This window comes from Notolepis coatsorum (genome assembly GCF_963971535.1).
Source record: "Notolepis coatsorum genome assembly, chromosome: 19".
In the NCBI taxonomy this organism is placed as follows: domain Eukaryota; kingdom Metazoa; phylum Chordata; class Actinopteri; order Aulopiformes; family Paralepididae; genus Notolepis; species Notolepis coatsorum.
Window position 1 is genome coordinate 23307335 of NC_140183.1, and position 18977 is coordinate 23326311.

The 18977-nt window shown below is 48.3% G+C and overlaps 1 protein-coding gene across 3 annotated transcripts in view; it reads right to left on the reverse strand.

Moving 5' to 3' along the window:
- The window catches only part of dop1a (DOP1 leucine zipper like protein A), a 103874-nt gene that overhangs the window by 55872 nt on the left and 29025 nt on the right, over window positions 1–18977 (reverse strand). For 2 of the 3 annotated variants that reach the window (XM_084336427.1, XM_084336426.1), the window contains exons 14-21: window positions 12815–13397; window positions 9326–9609; window positions 7720–7872; window positions 7128–7228; window positions 6181–6446; window positions 3074–5252; window positions 2713–2824; window positions 445–627 (exon numbers count right to left, since the gene is read on the reverse strand). In XM_084336427.1, the coding sequence (XP_084192553.1) occupies window positions 445–627; window positions 2713–2824; window positions 3074–5252; window positions 6181–6446; window positions 7128–7228; window positions 7720–7872; window positions 9326–9609; window positions 12815–13397 (3861 nt within the window). The remainder of the gene's footprint in view (window positions 1–444; window positions 628–2712; window positions 2825–3073; window positions 5253–6180; window positions 6447–7127; window positions 7229–7719; window positions 7873–9325; window positions 9610–12814; window positions 13398–18977) is intronic. The other variant, XM_084336428.1, reaches the window with a different exon arrangement.

Consider the following 18977-nt stretch of genomic DNA (forward strand, 5'->3'; position numbering starts at 1 on the left):
AAATAAGTCCTTCCAAATATCATGATGATTATTTGTGTCCCTATTTTAACTGGTGGTTAGTGGTGAATAGTAAATGGTAAACACAGACAGCGGATGCAAGATGCCAACCTTCTCATTGAGAGCAGTTAGAGGTTAAGAGTTTTGCTCAAGGACACTCAGACACGCTGCCAGGAGGAGTTTGAATCAAACAATGAAACAACATCCCTTTTAAAAGAAGATCAGATGAATGACATTCCGAGTTTAATTAAAATGCCAATATGTTTCTAAGACCCTAAACATGGCAAATCTGTTGCTCAATCAAATATGCCTCCTATACTTTTACTGGCATAAGAAATTTTACTCCATTAATTTGGTAGAGTCCCAGGTCTGCTTATGTCCCCAGAGCTGGTGATGGAGGTAGCTATAGGGAGCTCCACGCCTCCTCCACATCTCCGGTAACGTTACCTTGGTGGAGCCCAGGTTGATGTTGGAGGTGGAGGCTGCGGAGGCAGTGGCAGGTCTGTCGGTGCTGTCAGCCTGGTAGAGGACGCTCCACAGCAGGGTGACCGACGACATGATGGTGTGGAGGATGGACAGGATGCCTGAACGAGCCTCAGACAGGTGCTTCTGGTCTACGCTCACCTGCAGCTGAGAGGAGGATACACAGAGAGGATGGTCAGGAACAAATAACAGTCTGTAGTTAAGTTGAACCTTTATTAATCCCATTGGGGGAAATTCATCCTCTGCATTTGACCCATCCTAACTATTTAGGAGCAATGGGCAGCCACACAGTGTGGCGCCCGGGGACCAACTCCAGCTGTAATACCAGTACCTTGGTCAAGGGCAATGATATACCTAACATGGATGTCTCTTGGTGTGAAAGGAAACCAGAATACCCAGATAACTTGCTGTGAGGCAACAATGCTAATGACTGCTGGGGTTTGAACCCAGGACCTTCTTGCTCTGAGGCAACAGTGCTAACTAATGCTGGGGTTTGAACATTGCACATACACCAAACCTAATAGGTGTATGAACAAGCGCCAATCCGCAGCTGCACGCACACACACACACATGCGCGCACGCACTTGACCTCCATGCCAAATTTCAGCTTCCTAGGGCAAAAAGTGTGTTCGCTAGAGGGTGAGGATGCTTTTGTGGACCAACCACTCATCAGAGCTACTGTATAGAGCTGCTGGTCCTAGGGATGCCCCTCGACCCCGGTTCTAAAGAGTATTGATATGCTCCGAAGTTATCAGTACTGCTATCGATACTCGAGAAATTATTATTATTATGAGTTATTTTTCGAGGAATTTAAACGTTGCGAACTATCTCTCCTCTCTCTGTCTCTGCACGAGAAACGAGCCGCAGCGAGCCATTACACACACTCGTCGTGAGCCGCTCACACTCATACTCACACATACTTAAGGGAGGTGCCTGTCCGTGGCTCCGTGCTGCTGAAGCGTGCAGCACACAGACAGCTCTGCATGCGCTCGTCATGGCGGAAAGAGCGAAGCGCCCGAAAGTATGGGTATACTTTACGAGAGTCGATGTCGACAACGTACGTTGCCACAAGTGCAACAAAACATTTGCCAGTAAGGGTGGCAATACGAGCAATTTATCAAAACATCTGTTGGCAAAACATAACATTAGTCTGCAGAAATGCGCCGTTTTCGACTGCTTTGCTCGCAGTGTTCCATCTGCATCCACGTCCACTGCAGGTAAGCCAAGATACGGAGTTAGCTAGGCTAATAACGAATTATTACAAATAGGCTAATAAATAAAATACAATTGCTTAGATAATTGTTTAGCTACAAATATATTTGAAAGATGACAACTTTTTATAGATCGTCAGGCTGAGGCTGCAGCCACCATGTCCCAGCCCACCCCTCCTCCCTCTACCACCACCGGTCCCAGCCAAGCCAAGTCCCTTCACCCTAGCAGCTAGGAAGGATGACAGAGGATAGGGTGAACAGGGATGTGACCCAGTTTGTTGTCAAAGGCCTGCACCCCTTCTGGAGTCCAAGGGCTTTAGGTAACAACTAATCATTCAGTGTATATCGTTTTCTTTTATCTTACATTTGTTGTTTATTATAAAACGTCTATAATTCAGACACATTTAAAACATTGTTGCTGCTGTTGCTGAAGAAATAATATTTATTTATTTATAATTTATTTATAAAGTTATATAAAAGAACATTGCTGCTGCTGTTGCTGAAGGAATAATATTTATTTATAAAGTTATAAATAATAAAGCAATGTCGATTCTGTTCTTAATTAATTGTCTTTCTTTCTTGCAAAATAATCAAAAAGAACCGATAAGAGTATCGATAAAGTACCGAACCGTTAAGCAGTATCGATAAGAGTAGTAGTATCGATAAAATCCTAACGATACCCAGCTAAAAATAGAGTGCAACATGTACATAGAGCATCACAAATCTTTCAAATGAGCAGTGGAAAACAAGTAGATTGATTGATTTGATTGTGGATTAGAGACATCATCCAAGGGATAAAAACATGATAAAATGCAAGCACTTATTTCCATCGTGTAAGTAAGTACAACACTCATAAAAGCTTGCTAAATGAACTCTGAAAATAAAACATCATAAAACAAGGTGGCGGCTTTGTGTATCAGAAGAATAAAAAAGCTGTTTAAAAAATGAAAAAGAAAAAGAAAATCAGACTTGCAGTTTTCCAGTGTGGACGGGACTAATTTGTGGTGCAGAGCGCCCTCACCTGGTGGTACTGGGAGGTGGGATCCAGCAGGCAGTAGTGGATGATGGCTGTTACCCCCTCCAGCACAGTCAGAATCAGATCAGGAGGAATGCACAGAGCCATCCACTGAGGTCTGCAAGATACACAAACAAGTACTGTGTCTTAGGTTTACAGACCAACACAGACAGTAGTTATAAACACATTTCAATACATTCTATTTCAACATCAAGATAACAGATATTACTGAATGTAATGAGTCAATGGTGGGTATGAGTATCTGATGGTCAAGAGTGCCACCTTGTGGCCAAAACTTAAACTAAATAATTGAATAATAGGCCTACTACAGACAGTGATGGAGAGTGTGTGTTGATGTCCTCAGTACCTGGTGTCAGTGATGCCCGTCTCGTAGCGGTACTGCTGTATCAGGTTGTCCAGGTTCCTACAGAGCTGCAGGGTGACCGAGGCCACCACCCTCCTCAGAACGAGGCCCATGTAGGGCAGCGTGGCCGTGATCAGGCCGATCCACTGCGGGTGCATCTTGCAGGCGTGGTGCTGATGCAGCGCCCGGATCACTGCGCACAGGAACATGCCCTGCGCCGTGATAGGCTGCCCGTGGAGGTACTGCAGCGACGTCATGGGCTGCTGAGGGTTGACGTGCTCCACCTCGCCGCCCAGCAGCTCGAAGCCCGCCCCCACCCCGCCCACCGTCCCCGCCGGGCCCACCGCTCCTACTCCCCCGGGGACCCCCTCGCCGCCCTCCTCGGCCGGCAGCAGGACCCGGTGCTCCAGAACCACCAGGCTCTGAAGGAGGCGCAGCAGCTGGGACTGAACGGCGCTGCAGCTGTCGATCTGATCCTCCTCCAGGTTGATGACGCTGTCCTCCGACAGACCCTCCTCCACCGTCGCCGCGTTGACGCCCGCCGCCCGCTGGTCGTGCCACTTCTGAGCGCTGAAGATGGAGGAGAGCAGGCAGTGGAGCACCACCTTCTGGACCTTGCACTTGGAGAGCACGTCGCCGATGAAGCTGGCGAAGCCCTTGGCCGAGCCGCCGGTGGCTTTGGCCAGCTCGCTGAAGAGCAGGGTCAGCACCTCCACGCTGGTCAGCTGCATGGCCCGGTTCCCCGCCAGGTCCTGGGCCCCCGCCGACACGTGGGCCGAGTAGTAGCTCCTCAGGAAGTAGAGGCAGAGCGATATGATGATCTCCAGGTACATGGCGCTGCGGAAGGAGTGCGAGTGCGAGTCTTGGGGGATGGGGCAGTAGAAGTCCTTGCCCATGACGGACACCCTGTGCCTGGCCAGGAGGTTCTGCAGCAGGGAGAGCTGCGGAGTGTAGGTGTTGTTGATGCTGGTGGTGGAGATGGCGCCCACGAAGCCCGAGGGAGCGGCCCTCAGCATGGCCGCGATGGCCGACAGGGCGTGGAGGGCCCGGGAGGAGTCGTAGAGCTGGAGGTAGAGCAGCACGTGTTGGTAGAGAGGGTGGATGTTGAAGCCAGGCGGGGAGGAGGACCACCTACGGCCTGTCGTGCCGCCAACCGCCGCGCCGGTCCCGCTAACCGCCGCGCCGGTCCCGCCGGAGCCCCCGCTGGGCGAGCCGGTGTCGCTCTCTATCTCCGACACCTCTCCCTCCCCGCAGCTGTACCAGTTCTCCAGATCCAGGCTGTCCCCGAAGAAGATACAGGGCGGCCGTGTTTTCTCGGCCAGAATGGCCGCCTTCCTCAGCCTCTCCACCTCTTTCCTCTTGGCCTTCTTGATCTTGGGCTTGGCCCCCGGAGACTTGTCCGCCAGCCGCTCCATGATCTTCCCCTTCAGGCTGAGCTGGGTGCTGCTGTGGCTGCGCTTGCGGGCCTGATGGTCGTCCACGCGCAGGCTGAGGTCGGGGGTGGCCGGGCAGGAGCTGTCCGGCAGCGTGACGATGGACGGGGACGAGCTGTGACGGGTCATACCTTCTCTGTGCTGCTGCTGCTCCTCCGCCACCATATCCACTGGGGCCCCAGAGAGGAACTCCAGGGTGCCTCCCGCCAGCATCTCCGGCAGGGTCTGGTGGTGTGAGCCGGGGTGGGGGCCCAGGTCCGTGCGAGGGCCCGCGGAGGTGTCCGAGCAGGTGCTGTCTGTGTCCGTCTGTGGCCAGGCTTCCGGTGGAGGCGACGACTCCACGCAGTCCTCCTCTAGTAAACCTACAACCTGATCTATCAGCTCTGCTAAAACACAGGACACTGCTTCCTCTATGGAGTCCTCGTCCTCTGCTGACACAGCGTCCAAGGAGCCAGGCTGCTGGTCTGATCCGTTTGCTGTGCCGTTGGCGCCATCTGGCTCCTCAAAGCTGCCATTGTCCACAATGGAAGACTGGGATCCGCTGGACTCTGAGCTCTGGGGCTCCCCCTGCTGGTCAGCAGGCTGATAATCGCCAGTCAGCTGCAGGTTCTCACTGCTCAGACTCAGTAAGGACAAGCTGTCACTCAAGGGGTTGACAGTCAGACAGAAGGGCTCCATGTCACCCAATGGGAGGCCTCGGAGCCGCTCAGGACCCGCCCTCAGACTGTCCCCTTGGATCTGGCTGAAATCTGAGAAGAGAAGAAGAGAGGAGGGGAGTTAAGCAAACAAAACGGGGTCACCACACACAGAGGATGCAAACTGCTAAAATAAATATATGTTTTAACACATCTATATGCAACAGGGGAACTAGCACACAGATAAGGTCAGCCTTCATTTTTCACATTTCAAGACGGATGAGTGCAACTGGATAGGTTTTCTCAGGATTTCAGACAAGCAAATGTTAATACTGTGTAAGAGTGAGCCAAACCACACTACTACTTCTTTAGATCCCTGTGAAACTAACATATAAGATTATAATAAAATCCGTAAAAGAATGAATCTCAATTAAACAAACAGCTCAATGGAAAAGGAATTACTACAGTATCATAGTAGGTATAGTAGTAAAATGATATAATAATAACCATATGAATATAGGAATATTAACCCAGGGCCACCAGCTGGATGTAATGAAAATGAGGCATCAATAAAAATATGATGAACCACTTGAGGGGTCTGTGATGTCACCTGCTAGATACCTGAGGGGTGTGTGATGTAACCTGAGGGGTGTGTGATGTCACCTGCTAGTCACTTGAGGGGTGTGTGATGTAACCCGATAGATACTTGAGCAGCTTTAAATGGCCATAGATATGTATTACACCCACACTGGAAGCACAAGGCGGTGTTGTAGTAACTCAGATCTGTGTGTGTCCGTGTGTCTTTTCATCTACACCAACACAAGGATTCAATGTCCTCGATGACATCACTGGTGGCCATATTCAAACTAATTTACTTCCAATAACTGTCAGTTTTTGGATGCGCGTCAGTTTTTGGATGTAAATCACAATTTAGTTGTAATTTAAGTTATAACTAGGCTACGTTTGAAGTTACACACAGCTGGTGCAACAGGCTGCAGGACTAATCCCTGTACATTCTCTACATTAAGTCTGCAGCGCTCACTGTCTGAGAAGCCAGAGTCTCTCATGTAGATGGGTTCTGAGGGCTCTGGGTCGGCCGGGGTGGGGAAGGCCTGGGCCCAGTGGCGCTGGGCCTGGACCCTCTGGATGGAGACCCGGTGGGTCTTTGGGTGGAGCAGCAGCAGGAGGAGGGGCTCCAGAACCCGGGCGATGTCGTGTCTCTGCAACACCTGGTTCAGCCAGGCACGACCCACAGCACTGGCTGACGGGTCCCAGTAACTCAGACTGTCTAGCATGATGAAGAGAGATCTGGAGGGAGGGAGGGAGGGAGGGAGGGAGGGAGGGAGGGAGGGAGGGAGGGAGACGAAGGGGGGGAGGGGGGGAGGGAGGGAGGGAGGGAAGGAGGGAGGAAGGGAAGAAGGAAGGGAGGGAGTAAGGGAGGGAAGGAGGGAGGAAGGAAAGAAGGAAGGGAGGGAATAAGCGAGGGAAGGAGGGAGGAAGGGAAGAAGGAAGGGAGGGAAGGAGGGAGAGAGGGAGGGAGGGTAGGAGGGAAAGAGGGAGGAGGGACAGAGATAGAAAGAGAGAAAGAGGGAGAGATAGAGAAAGAAAGAAAGAAAGAAAGAAAGAAAGAAAGAAAGAAAGAAAGAAAGAAAGAGAGAGAGAAGGACAAATAAAGAGAGGGACAGAGGGAGAGAGAGAGAGAGAACAGAAACAGAGGTTAGGGATGACAGAAAATACAACACAGAGCTGGTGTTACATGTACTCTTACTGAGTCTACTGTACACTGAAGAGTACTTTTCAATCTGGCATTGGCTTATTATAAAACAATTAATAAAAACAGTAACATGTCTGTCGGTCTGCCTGCCTGCCTCACTCACTCATCACAGTTAGCCACTATGCCCCCTAGTGGCGGCTCACCGTCACTTGGTGTAAGACCAGTTGAATCTATGCGAGAATGCTATGTTACATGATGTTGACACTCAGACCTACCTGTCGAAGGTTCGGTTGAAGGGGGAAGACTTGGTGACGTTCAGGTCTCTGGTTAGGTGCCACAGCACAGAGAACTTCACATGGGCCTCCAGGCGAATCCTCTGGAAGGACGGGGAAAATAATGTGTAGGAAAATCTTCCCACTGCTGTGTGTATGTACAATGTACAATTGTGAGTGTGTATGTGAGTGTGAGTGAGAGAGAGAGAGAGAGAGAGAGAGAGAGTAAAAGAGCCAGAGTGTAAGAGAGAGAGAGTAAGAGAGTGAGAGAGAGTAGGAGAGAGAGAGTGAGAGTGAGAGTAAGAGAGAGAGAAACAATTATCTATAACACTTGGCCCACTGCACTAGCTGACAGGTCCCAGTAACTCAGACTGTCTAGCATGACGCATAGAGATCTGGAGGGAGGGAGGTTGTGTACAGTATATAGTCTGGAGAGGAGTGTAGCTTGTCTCAGATAGAGTGTGAGTGAGAGAGAGAGAGAGAGAGAGCCAGAGAGTAAGAGAGAGTGAGAGAGTGAGAGAGTGAGAATGAGAGAGTGAGAGTGAGAGAGAGAGTGAGAGAGAGAGAGAGAGAGAAAGAGAGAGATGTGTTGTACCTTGTCTCTGTGCATGAGCTGCTGGCTGATGACGTCCTCACAGATGCTGGATGAAGGCACCAGTTTGTGCAGCTGGTAGAAGAGCTCCACACTGCGCTGGTGATGCTGAGGCGTCCCTTCACTCAGCTGGGCCCACAGGATCAGCGCCACACGCTGCAGAGAGACAGGTTGGATGAAGAAGACCAGGAATTATCATGTTGAATTATGGCCCAGCCCTGGATTAAAGGACCCACACAGAACCAGGTTAGATTACAAATAAATTCTACCAAATTATACAAATGGTACAGAAAAAAGTTTTAAAAGCCTGCCTACAGTGCTTGTCCATGTATGTGCGTTGATTTGTCCCTGTACACTATGTTTTTTTATAGATGCATGAATGCCTAGTGAGTAGTGAGTGAATGTACAGAATATGTTTTAAATTGTTTTTATATTAGCTTTAACACATTGTGCGCCATAAACGGGGTAAATCGTTATTGCCCGCCATGCGTTGAACGCGTAAATAGTTTTTGGGATCAATATTTCATTTTTTCGACATGGCATTCATAATTCATCCAGCCTCCCTCCGGACTGCAGCGGCACCCTGTCTGAGATTGCAACGCCTCAATACCGCCGCCTGGTGGATGGTCGGGCAAGTTACACTCACGCCAAACCGGAAGTGGCGATCGGTGCATCGAGGAAATTCCTCCGCCAGAGATATATTGTGGCGTGGATCAATATACACACTCGAGTGCATTTGGATCGCTTTCGAAATGCAATAATCGATATGATTTCGGCGTTTATTGCGCCATACAAACCGGAAATGGATCTAGGAGATCGACGTCAAATAATTGGGATATTTTTCCTCCAGTCTCATCGGCGAACGGTAAGAGGACACTAACGTTATTTTCAGCCCGATTGTCCATTTCTTTGTTTGCAATCAGTCTGTTCAATATATCAACCCATACTAAATAAAGCCGTTACTGACGATCAAGGAATTATAAACGACCCCCCCCCCCCCCTTCCTTCACGCATGATGAAGCATAATGTATACCGATCATATACATTTGAATTTTTTAATATAGCGTGTATAGGAAAGAAACGCCAATCGATAATCTATCATATGCGTCAGGGCCTATAACTAGCGTTTTTGAAATTACAGCAGAAAAGCTTAAAAACATACTTATATTCTCGACGGTATTAACACAACAATGTATGAATGAAAAAATATAACGTTCCCACATCCGGAACGATAGATAATCGATGTTGAATGGGCCATAGTAATGCAGATATAGCTATAATATTTAAAAAGTTATAGCCCTGCAAAGAAGGTAAAGATCTCCATAGGCTTACAGCGGTGGCAGACTGGGTATAATGATGGGCATACTGCATGGCAATCAATGTGTTAATGTCCTTCTATTTTTCTGTTTATTTCTGGCTTAAACATCTAGCCCAGGGACTATAACTGAAAACTAGCAACCCTGCTAATGTTGGCATATTTACAGTTTTTAATTTGTATTCATTTATAAATGTATAACTGTTGATTGACATGCACCATCCCTGATCAAATAAACTGAGTAAACTAAACTACAGAAAAAAAGTTCTCAAAAAGTCCCTGGGTGAAGGCTACCTTGAAGAAGTCCGTCTGGTCGGCCATGTACTTGAGAATTCCCTGAGTGAGAGGCGGCCTGATCACCACGGAAACGCGACCCTGGCTGGGGCTCATGGGCTGGGCGGAGTCCGAGCCGGTGCTGGAGGCCACGCTCTCAGCGGTCACCATGGCTACAGACTGGGTGAGACCCACCAGGTCCATGAGGAGGGAGATGGCCACACCCTGCAGGCTGAAGTCACCGGCCAGGCAGCAGGCGTCCATCAGGGTCTGGAGCCACTGTGACGGACGCATCTGCTCACAATCTGCATGGAGGAATACATGTACAATATGTATCAGGGATCTTTCACTGTTAAATTAAATAATTACTACCGAACAACAGAAACAAACCAAAATACAAATATGTGTATAAATAAGAAGGAATGGAGGTGAATGAGGAGCCTGACACCTGGTGGTGTTGGCAGTGGACAACAGGGACAACAGTATGTCTAGTACATTAAACATAATAGCTCGTAGTATAGACATATAACATAGTAGGTAGTATAGACATAGTAGCATAGTACATAGTAGATAGTAGTATAGACATAGTAGCATAGTATTAGTAGTACATAGTAGTATAGACATCATAGATAGACATTGTAGATAATAGTAGACATACAGTAGTATCTTGGCCCCAACGTCTTTGTCACTGACCCAGAACCAAAAACTGTTATTCTGAAGCCAGTGAAGGGTGAGAATAAGAGAACTGGAATTGACCCGTTATTCCCAGATGAGCTCCTAAATTGAATTTCCCATGAACCTGCTAACTGGGGCAAATGAAACACAAACGACACAATCACACCTCAGACGCCTGGCAAGAGACGGTCTCACGAGACTACTGGCTAACCAGTTTACTGAGCACTACTGGCTAACCAGTTTACTGGAACACTACTGGCTAACCAGTTTACTGAGCACTACTGGCTAACCAGTTTACTGGAACACTACTGGCTAACCAGTTTACTGAGCACTACTGGCTAACCAGTTTACTGGAACACTACTGGCTAACCAGTTTACTGAGCACTACTGGCTAACCAGAACTTTCATATACAAATTATTTCAATATGTCCAATAACGTTTGTAATAAACCAAACCGTTTGTAAATCGGTTGAGAATTGAGCACGCTATGGTTATTTCAATAGTACATGCACCATAGACATTCATGTTATGAGTGGGTGTGTTGCCTGTGACAAGATGACCACCGGTGAACTACGCTGGAGACTCCGCCTTGCACCATCTAGTTATATATATCTATGGTTGCACCGAGGGGAAACGCTGTTTTGTTTCACTGCAAAGTAGAGGACTCACCGCATCTCCTCCAGTGTTTTATTGTAGCCCAAGTGTTATATTATAGCAGTGTGCCTTCCGGAGTGAAGGAGTTGTTATTTAGAAACCTGAGTGTAGATGCTTCCTTTGTAGGAAGACGTGCACCGTTAGCCTAGCTTAGCGTCAGTCACTAGAAGTCGGTTCCTCCATTAGCCTAGTTCCCAACGGCTTCCTACTCCTACTGCATGCACAGAGAAGAAAAGAGTATGTATCTTCTTGTCTAACTCCAGGGTAGATGGCAAATAAGCTAATTTCACAAAATGTTGGAGTGTTCCTTTAAGAAACGGCAAATAAACTGAAATAGACTCAAGAGTGGCATCTCAAGGCACAACTACCGGTTAAATCCACTTCACAGCACAGTAAACTCTTGTTTGCGTTTACCAACTCATGAAATACAGATACACCTAGTCTCTATTGCTCTCTCCTCATGAAACACAGATACACCTAGTATCTATTGCTCTCTCCTCATGAAACACAGATACACCTAGTCTCTATTGCTGTCTCCTCGTGAAACACAGATACACTAGTCTCTATTGCTCTCTCTCCTCATGAAACACAGATACACTAGTCTCTATTGCTCTCTCTCCTCATGAAACACAGATACACTAGTCTCTATTGCTCTCTCTCCTCATGAAACACAGATACACTAGTCTCTATTGCTCTCTCTCCTCATGAAACACAGATACACTAGTCTCTATTGCTCTCTCTCCTCATGAAACACAGATACACTAGTCTCTATTGCTCTCATGAAATATGGATGTGGAAGAGGCAGACCTCCGGCCTCTATGTGAGCACTACTGGCTAACCAGTTTACTGAGCACTACTGGCTAACCAGTTTACTGAGCACTACTCTGGCTAACCAGTTTACTGAACACTACTGGCTAACCAGTTTACTGGAACACTACTGGCTAACCAGTTTACTGGAACACTACTGGCTAACCAGTTTACTGGAACACTACTGGCTAACCAGTTTACTGAACACTACTGGCTAACCAGTTTACTGGAACACTGCTGGCTAACCAGTTTACTGAGCACTACTGGCTAACCAGTTTATTGAACACTACTGGCTAACCAGTTTACTGGACAAGACTACTGTTTTTAAGTTGCAGGAAATTACAGCAAATGGCTTTCTTTATTGCACATTGTTCTGCCTCCCAGCCCCCCTCTGTACCAGCCCCCCTCTGGACCACCCCCTAGTTGAGACACAGCCCCCCTCTGGACCACCCCCTAGTTGAGACACAGCCCCCCTCTGGACCACCCCCTAGTTGACACAGCCCCCCTCTGGACCACCCCCTAGTTGACTCAGCCCCCCTCTGGACCACCCCCTAGTTGAGACACAGCCCCCCTCTGGACCACCCCCTAGTTGAGGCACAGCCCCCCTCTGGACCACCCCCTAGTTGAGACACAGCCCCCCTCTGGACCACCCCCTAGTTGACTCAGCCCCCCTCTGGACCACCCCCTAGTTGAGACACAGCCCCCCTCTGGACCACCCCCTAGTTGAGGCACAACCCCCCTCTGGACCACCCCCTAGTTGAGACACAGCCCCCCTCTGGACCACCCCCTAGTTGAGACACAGCCCCCCTCTGGACCACCCCCTAGTTGAGACACAGCCCCCCTCTGGACCACCCCCTAGTTGACTCAGCCCCCCTCTGGACCACCCCCTAGTTGAGACACAGCCCCCCTCTGGACCACCCCCTAGTTGAGGCACAGCCCGCCTCTGGACCACCCCCTAGTTGAAACACAGCCCCCCTCTGGACCACCCCCTAGTTGAGACACAGCCCCCCTCTGGACCACCCCCTAGTTGAGACTCAGCCCCCCTCTGGACCACCCCCTAGTTGAAACACAGCCCCCCTCTGGACCACCCCCTAGTTGAGACACAGCCCCCCTCTGGACCACCCCCTAGTTGAGACACAGCCCCCCTCTGGACCACCCCCTAGTTGAGACACAGCCCCCCTCTGGACCACCCCCTAGTTGAGACACAGCCCCCCTCTGGACCACCCCCTAGTTGAGACACAGCACCATCTTGCTTGAAAATCCTGGGGAAAGACCTGAATATAAGACTAAATTTAGACTCCTGCATAAAACCACATAAGTTACTGAAAGCATATGATAAGCAATATGTTATTATAAAATGTCCATTATCCATACCAGACTGCCCGTGGGTCTTACCCTGCTGTTCCTCTGGCGAGGGCGTGGACTTGAGGTTGCCCTCTGCGATGTAGACGGGGAAGCTGGAGCACTCCAGGAAGAGCTGACAGGCAGCGGTGTAGGCAGGCACACATTCCCTCTGGCCCAGCACTGAGTCAGGACCTGGGCCTGGGCCTGGGCCTGGGCACGACACCGTCTGGCCGTTCTGCTGTTGGCTACTCTGCACAGCCAGAGGGCCCGTCCGCATCGACTCGCCGCTCTCACCGCCACCGCCTGCATCCCCCTGTCCCGGGACGATGTACAGGGTGATGAGGCGGGACAGGAAGTGCTGGAAGTGCTCCAGGCAGCACTGCATCACAGGTTTGTCCAGAGGCTTGTTCTGCGTGGGGCCTGAGGAGCGACGGGCGGTCTTGAGGGAGGAGTGCTGGTGGTGCTGGGCCCGTTCCGGCTCGTCAGAGGAGCCGTCCCCTTGGTACTGGACGAAGTCTGTGAAACCGCTCTCTGAGGAGCGGCTGCCGGGAGGGTTCTCCCCGTCCTCCGACACCTCGCCACCGCCGAGGAGCTCCTGGTTGGCAGGCAGGGCCTGGAGAGGAGGAGGAGAGGAGAGGAGAGGAGAGGAGAGGAGAGGAGAGGAGAGGAGAGGAGAGGAGTTAAGATGTAATACTGGGGCAGATACACAGCAGGTAATGAATATAATGGCACTTAAAGACTAGGTGAGATTATAATGAGGTTAGATTTGAACCTTTTAAGCCTAAGAAAATCCGCCTAAAAGTACATACCCAAGTAAATGGAAGATTGCTCCACTTCTAAAAGGTCCATTTGCATGTCCTTTGTATCTAGGGACATCTATGGACCTCAGGGAATGTATTCCCAGTGTCAGAAATATTGTGCCTGTTACTATGCTTGAGTAAATTGTAATGAACCAAAGGAGAAAAAAAATAATAATAATAATTAATACGGTGAATAACACCATGCCAACATTGACCAGAAGTGAAAGATTATGCTCATTCAGCACCTTCTTAGGATCAAGTGTACTAAATATCTAAGCAAATTAACAAAGGGCAGTTGATTTACAGGGCTTTTTGTAGATAGAGTACTGAATTTTGCCATCCGGGCACATGCAATTTGAAATATGAATATAGAATATCAGGCCTATAAATGACCTTATTATGGCCAAGTAGGGGTGGGCAATATGACGATATTAAATAAATATCGGGTACAATTCATTAACGATACACTTTTTAAACATATCGTGGACATCGTGATGTTTTGCACAAAACCTCACGTCAGTTTCTAAGCCGCCGCGGCTGAGATGAGACTTACTTTAGCACAGCACTTTCCTCTCTCCCTCACACAGACACTCGCCCCATTTTACGTCACGTACACGCACATACACACGCCCAGAGAGGTGGTAACTAAGTTAGCCGCTAACTAACGTTAGCCGCTAACCCTGGAAACGCTCACAGGGGAGTGATCCACGACACCAGTTCCATTAGTGGGGAAAAGGGAGTTATATTGACGAGGCTTGACAACAGAGGTTTATATAATCATCATATTGGCGTGACTGTATCCATCAAAGGGTTAAATAAAGCATTTTTAAGTGCTTTAGAGGAAATATCAAAATATATATTGTGTATCGTGATAGAGCAAAAACATATCGTGATATCATTAGAGGCCATATCGCCCAGCCCTATGGCCAAGTCATACATCTATGGATCGGGCCAAAGCTCCTCTTTCCAATGACGGAGGTGAATCTGGAATTAGTACGACCCGTTACAGGGCAGCAAAGACCGCAAATGAAATCGACTGTAAAATCCCGTCAGAAAAATTATGTGAAAAATATAACACGCTAATAACACTTAAAATAATTGGTAAACAAACATAGTGCTGAAAATATACACTTTGACTGCTGTTTTGATAGGGTTAGGGTCTTTACTCTTGGCTACATTTGAAAAAGAAACGCAAGATTACTTAACCCTTTATCTGCCAGGGATTATTCTGATCTTAATCCCCTCTCTGCCACCACTATACGTCTATGGAGATGTTCCCCTTCTTTGCAGGGCTATAACTTTTTAAATTGTATTGCTAAATTGACATTACTATGGCCCATTCAACGTCAAGTATCGTATACATTTGTTTTTATCGTTTTCTGCAGCATTCTGCAGAACGCGAGTTATAGCTATAAATACATATATTACATCATCAAATGTAGTTTGATACCGATTGACGTCATTAAAACTTTCAATTGTACAAGGTCCTAAACGTCCTGCCTCATCATCTGCTGGTGACCGGAGGGGGGGGGGGGGGGGGGTTTATAAGTCCGTGGCAGACGTTAAATAATTTATTTAGTATGGGCGATATATATATCAGAGCAGATTATACGCTTAATAATAATCAAACACGCTGAAACTCACCGTGGCTTCCTCGTAGCGTTGGACGATCAGCGTCGAGCAGAAAGTTCTCTATTATGGGATGTTGATATATGCGATCCATTTCCAGGTTGTATAATAGTATAAATCATGTTGTTTATTGAGTTATTGGCAACTGATCGCTGTCCAGTGTGTCGAGCTAGAGTCCCGCTAACGATAGCGAGTGCCCAGACCGAATATGGATGAGCACCACTTCCGGCGCGTCACTTCCTGTTTGGGTGATCCGCCGATCGGCCACCAGATGGCGCTCTTGAACCGTTGGAGAGTTGAGAGGAGATCAACAGGAGATCCCAAGTCTCCATGGGTAAAATATGATTGCCATCACGGCGTCATTGGCAGATTACGCATGGCGGAGAATGACGTGGGAACACGTCATTGGCGAATAAAGGGTTAATACGGACTGTATTGATCCATTTATGACGTGAAATAAATCTCGTACCAGTACCAGGCCGATCGGGTTTAAGAGGTTAACGTGGCTGAGGTTTGCAATCTGAGCTTAATTCGCAGGTAGAAAAATATAGAAAGAAAAAAACTAAAAAGCCTAAAAGTGTCCAGACAACAAGAAACTTCAGAATCCGAAAATTCTAATCCGAAAACAGGAAAAGATAAAAACAGATTTCATAGGGCCCTACATTAGCCTACATTAGCCTACCGGATTTCTTCTAAAACAACAGCTAGTCTCCCACATTTCATTTCCATCCCGTCTCGTGCGAGTAAGGCACATACCAATGAGGATGAGTCGAAGTGAAACGCTGGTTATGTAGCCTACTAAATAAAACTGGTGACTAATGTTAGCTAGGTCAGTGTTTATGTAGAGGTTATGTAGCCTACTAAATAAAACTGCTGACTAATGTTAGCTAGGTTAGTGTTTATGTAGAGTTTATGTAGTCAACTAAATAAAACCGCTGACTAACGTTAGCTAGATTAGTGTTTATGTAGAGGTTATATAGCCTACTAAATAAAACCGCTGACTAACGTTAGCTAGGTTAGTGTTTATGTAGAGGTTATATAGCCTACTAAATAAAACTACTGACTAACGTTAGCTAGGTTAGTGTTTGTGTAGGTTATCTAGCCTACTAAATAAAACAGCTGACTCACGTTAGCTAGGTTAGCAACCTCATGGTTGTAATGGTTGCAAGCACCATGCGTTCACATCATTCCACGCCTGGTAATGTTAGCTAGCTGGTACGTCCATCCTCAAGTCAGACGAGACAGATATCAAATGAGAGGTAAAGAAAATTGATCACAGACCGGCTGTCACCTGTAGTGTGTTCATGTTGTAACCGATAGATGTCGCTGGTGACATCTCCAGCTACAGTAAGCCACTCTGCTTCAGTAATTAACTTTAGAACCCAATACTTAGGCCCGACGGGGGGGAGGGGGCAAGTCAGGCCTGGCGGTGTGCCAGTAATACACCAGGGGAAGCCCTGCACAGTGAGTCTGTTTAGCCAGGAATGAGCACAGCTGTTGACACACACCTAAGGGACTCCTTCCATGCAGATCTAGATGTACACCAGGCTAGCAGCTACAGACAGACTGACAAACCTCTCCTCTCACACAAAGCCTAGTCACAAGCAGTGCTTAGAGCCCGGGGGCTACCCAGGATGCATTTCGGCTGAGGCAACAACATACAGTACACACACTGGAGCGAGGACTCAGATGGCAAACCACGATTTCAGAATGCCCCTAAGGGGGAGAGAAGAGATGAGCGGGGGGGTTGGATTCAGTGGATATACAAGGGTGGGGAGGTGGGGTGAGGTGGGGGTCTTCCACTCTGGTGGAGACGACACATCCCGGGGGGGCAGGCCAGTCTCTTCCTGTTGGTCCTCTGGGAGAGACACAGAGAGCAGGGCTCAGCTGTGGGTAAAACACCTTGTGTCTCTCCACTTGCTCTACCCTACTTCCCCCCACGGCGGCTGACGGTACGTCCATCATCCCTCTCCAGGACCGAGGAGTGAACCCAACTTTTAATTAAGGCTCGGATGAGCGGTCTCACACTTTACACGGCCAGGTATCAGCGCAGGGAGCACCAGAAGGCCGGAGAGACGGCCGCTATAAACAAGCCTTCAAATGCCTCGGTCAGGGGAGAGGAGGAAAGAGTGAAGCCAGTCGTGGGACCAACCTAACCCTATATACACATGGCAGGAGCCGACAGGAACTGGCATGGGCCAAGGGGACAGGGGGACGGGGGCTGTCCAGGGGCTAGGGGACACCATCATGGCCTGGGGTGGTTTGTTTTTTGGCCACTACTTGTGGGAGGAAGTGGGCCGAACTGGGTCTCACCTCTACTGGGACAGTCACAGAGTGGACTTGAAAAGGATCAGATGGCTGTACGCTAGATGATCAGCTGGCTGTAGGGATGGAATCTTTCATCAGAATCAGCGGTTGGAATGGAGGAACTGTATACCTTTTTTCTTTTCAAAATCAGTGGTTGGGTATGGAGTTTGGTGCTTGTAACATTTGACACTTTTCATCTCTGCTGGCCACGAACAAAAGGTAAAAAGAAAACTGATACTGCTCAGAGAGGTGAAAGGATATTCTATGATGGACCACGTCTCTGTTCTTGAACTAAAAGCTGAGGTAATACACATGGGCCGATAACATGAAGCTACATGTAGGAGCAGGCAGGACGACTGGACCATTTAGTATACAGAGAGCAGACTCATCAAACACACTCACAAACAAATATGGCATCAAAAGAAAATCAGAGAAATCAGCTGTTTGAGAAAAGCATGTGTGTAAATTGGCACAGTATATTTGTTATATTTGTTTGAGTTTTTTTTTTTTTTTTTTTGCTGGACCCAGTGGGTCGGCTCAATGCCAACCAATGTCGGTTCCTGAGTTGAAACACGCAAGCATGAGTCTCGACTACTCATTGTTGAAACATGCAAGCGTGAGTCTCGACTACTCATTGTTGAAACACTGCTGAACAGAGCCTACACTCACCTAGACAAGCCTGCGAGCACTGTGAGAGTCATGTTTCTTTTTTATTTTATTTGTTTTACTTCTCCAGTGCTTTCGATACCATACAGCATGGGCTGCTGGGTGAGAAGTTAGAAGCAATGCAGGTAGAGGCCCCCCTGGTGTCCTGGGTTGTTGACTATCTGACGGGCAGACCACAGTATGTGCGCCTACAAAGCTGTGTGTCAGACAGACTGGTCAGCAACACCGGGGCCCCGCAGGGGACAGTCCTCTCTCCCTTCCTCTTGACTGTCTACACACCAATGACTTCCACTATTGGTCAGAGTCCTGCCACCTTCAGAAGTTTTCTGATGACTCTGCGATAGTGGGATGTATAAAGGACGGTGATGAGGAGGAATAGCGGCCCTGGTGGCGGACTTCGTCACATGGTGCGAAAAGAACCACCTCCAGCTAAATGTGACGAAGACCAGGGAACTGTGAATCTGGGGAGGAGGAGGAGTACACCTGTGACCCCTGTTTCCATCAGGTGGGTCGACGTGGACATGGTTGAGGATTACAAATACCTCGGTGTACATATTGATAATGTATAAATAAACTGAACGGGTCTAAACACGCTGAGGCACTCTACCAGAGCCGACTCTACTTCCTCCGAAGGCTGAGATCCTTCAAAGTCTGTACAAGGATTTTGAGGGTGTTCTATGAGTCTTCAATCAATCAATTTATTTAATGACCACCCAGCCAGGCTGGTGGAATTTAGTTTCAGTGCAGATTTCATAGCAGTTCCAACATAAAAACATAAAAACATAGAACAT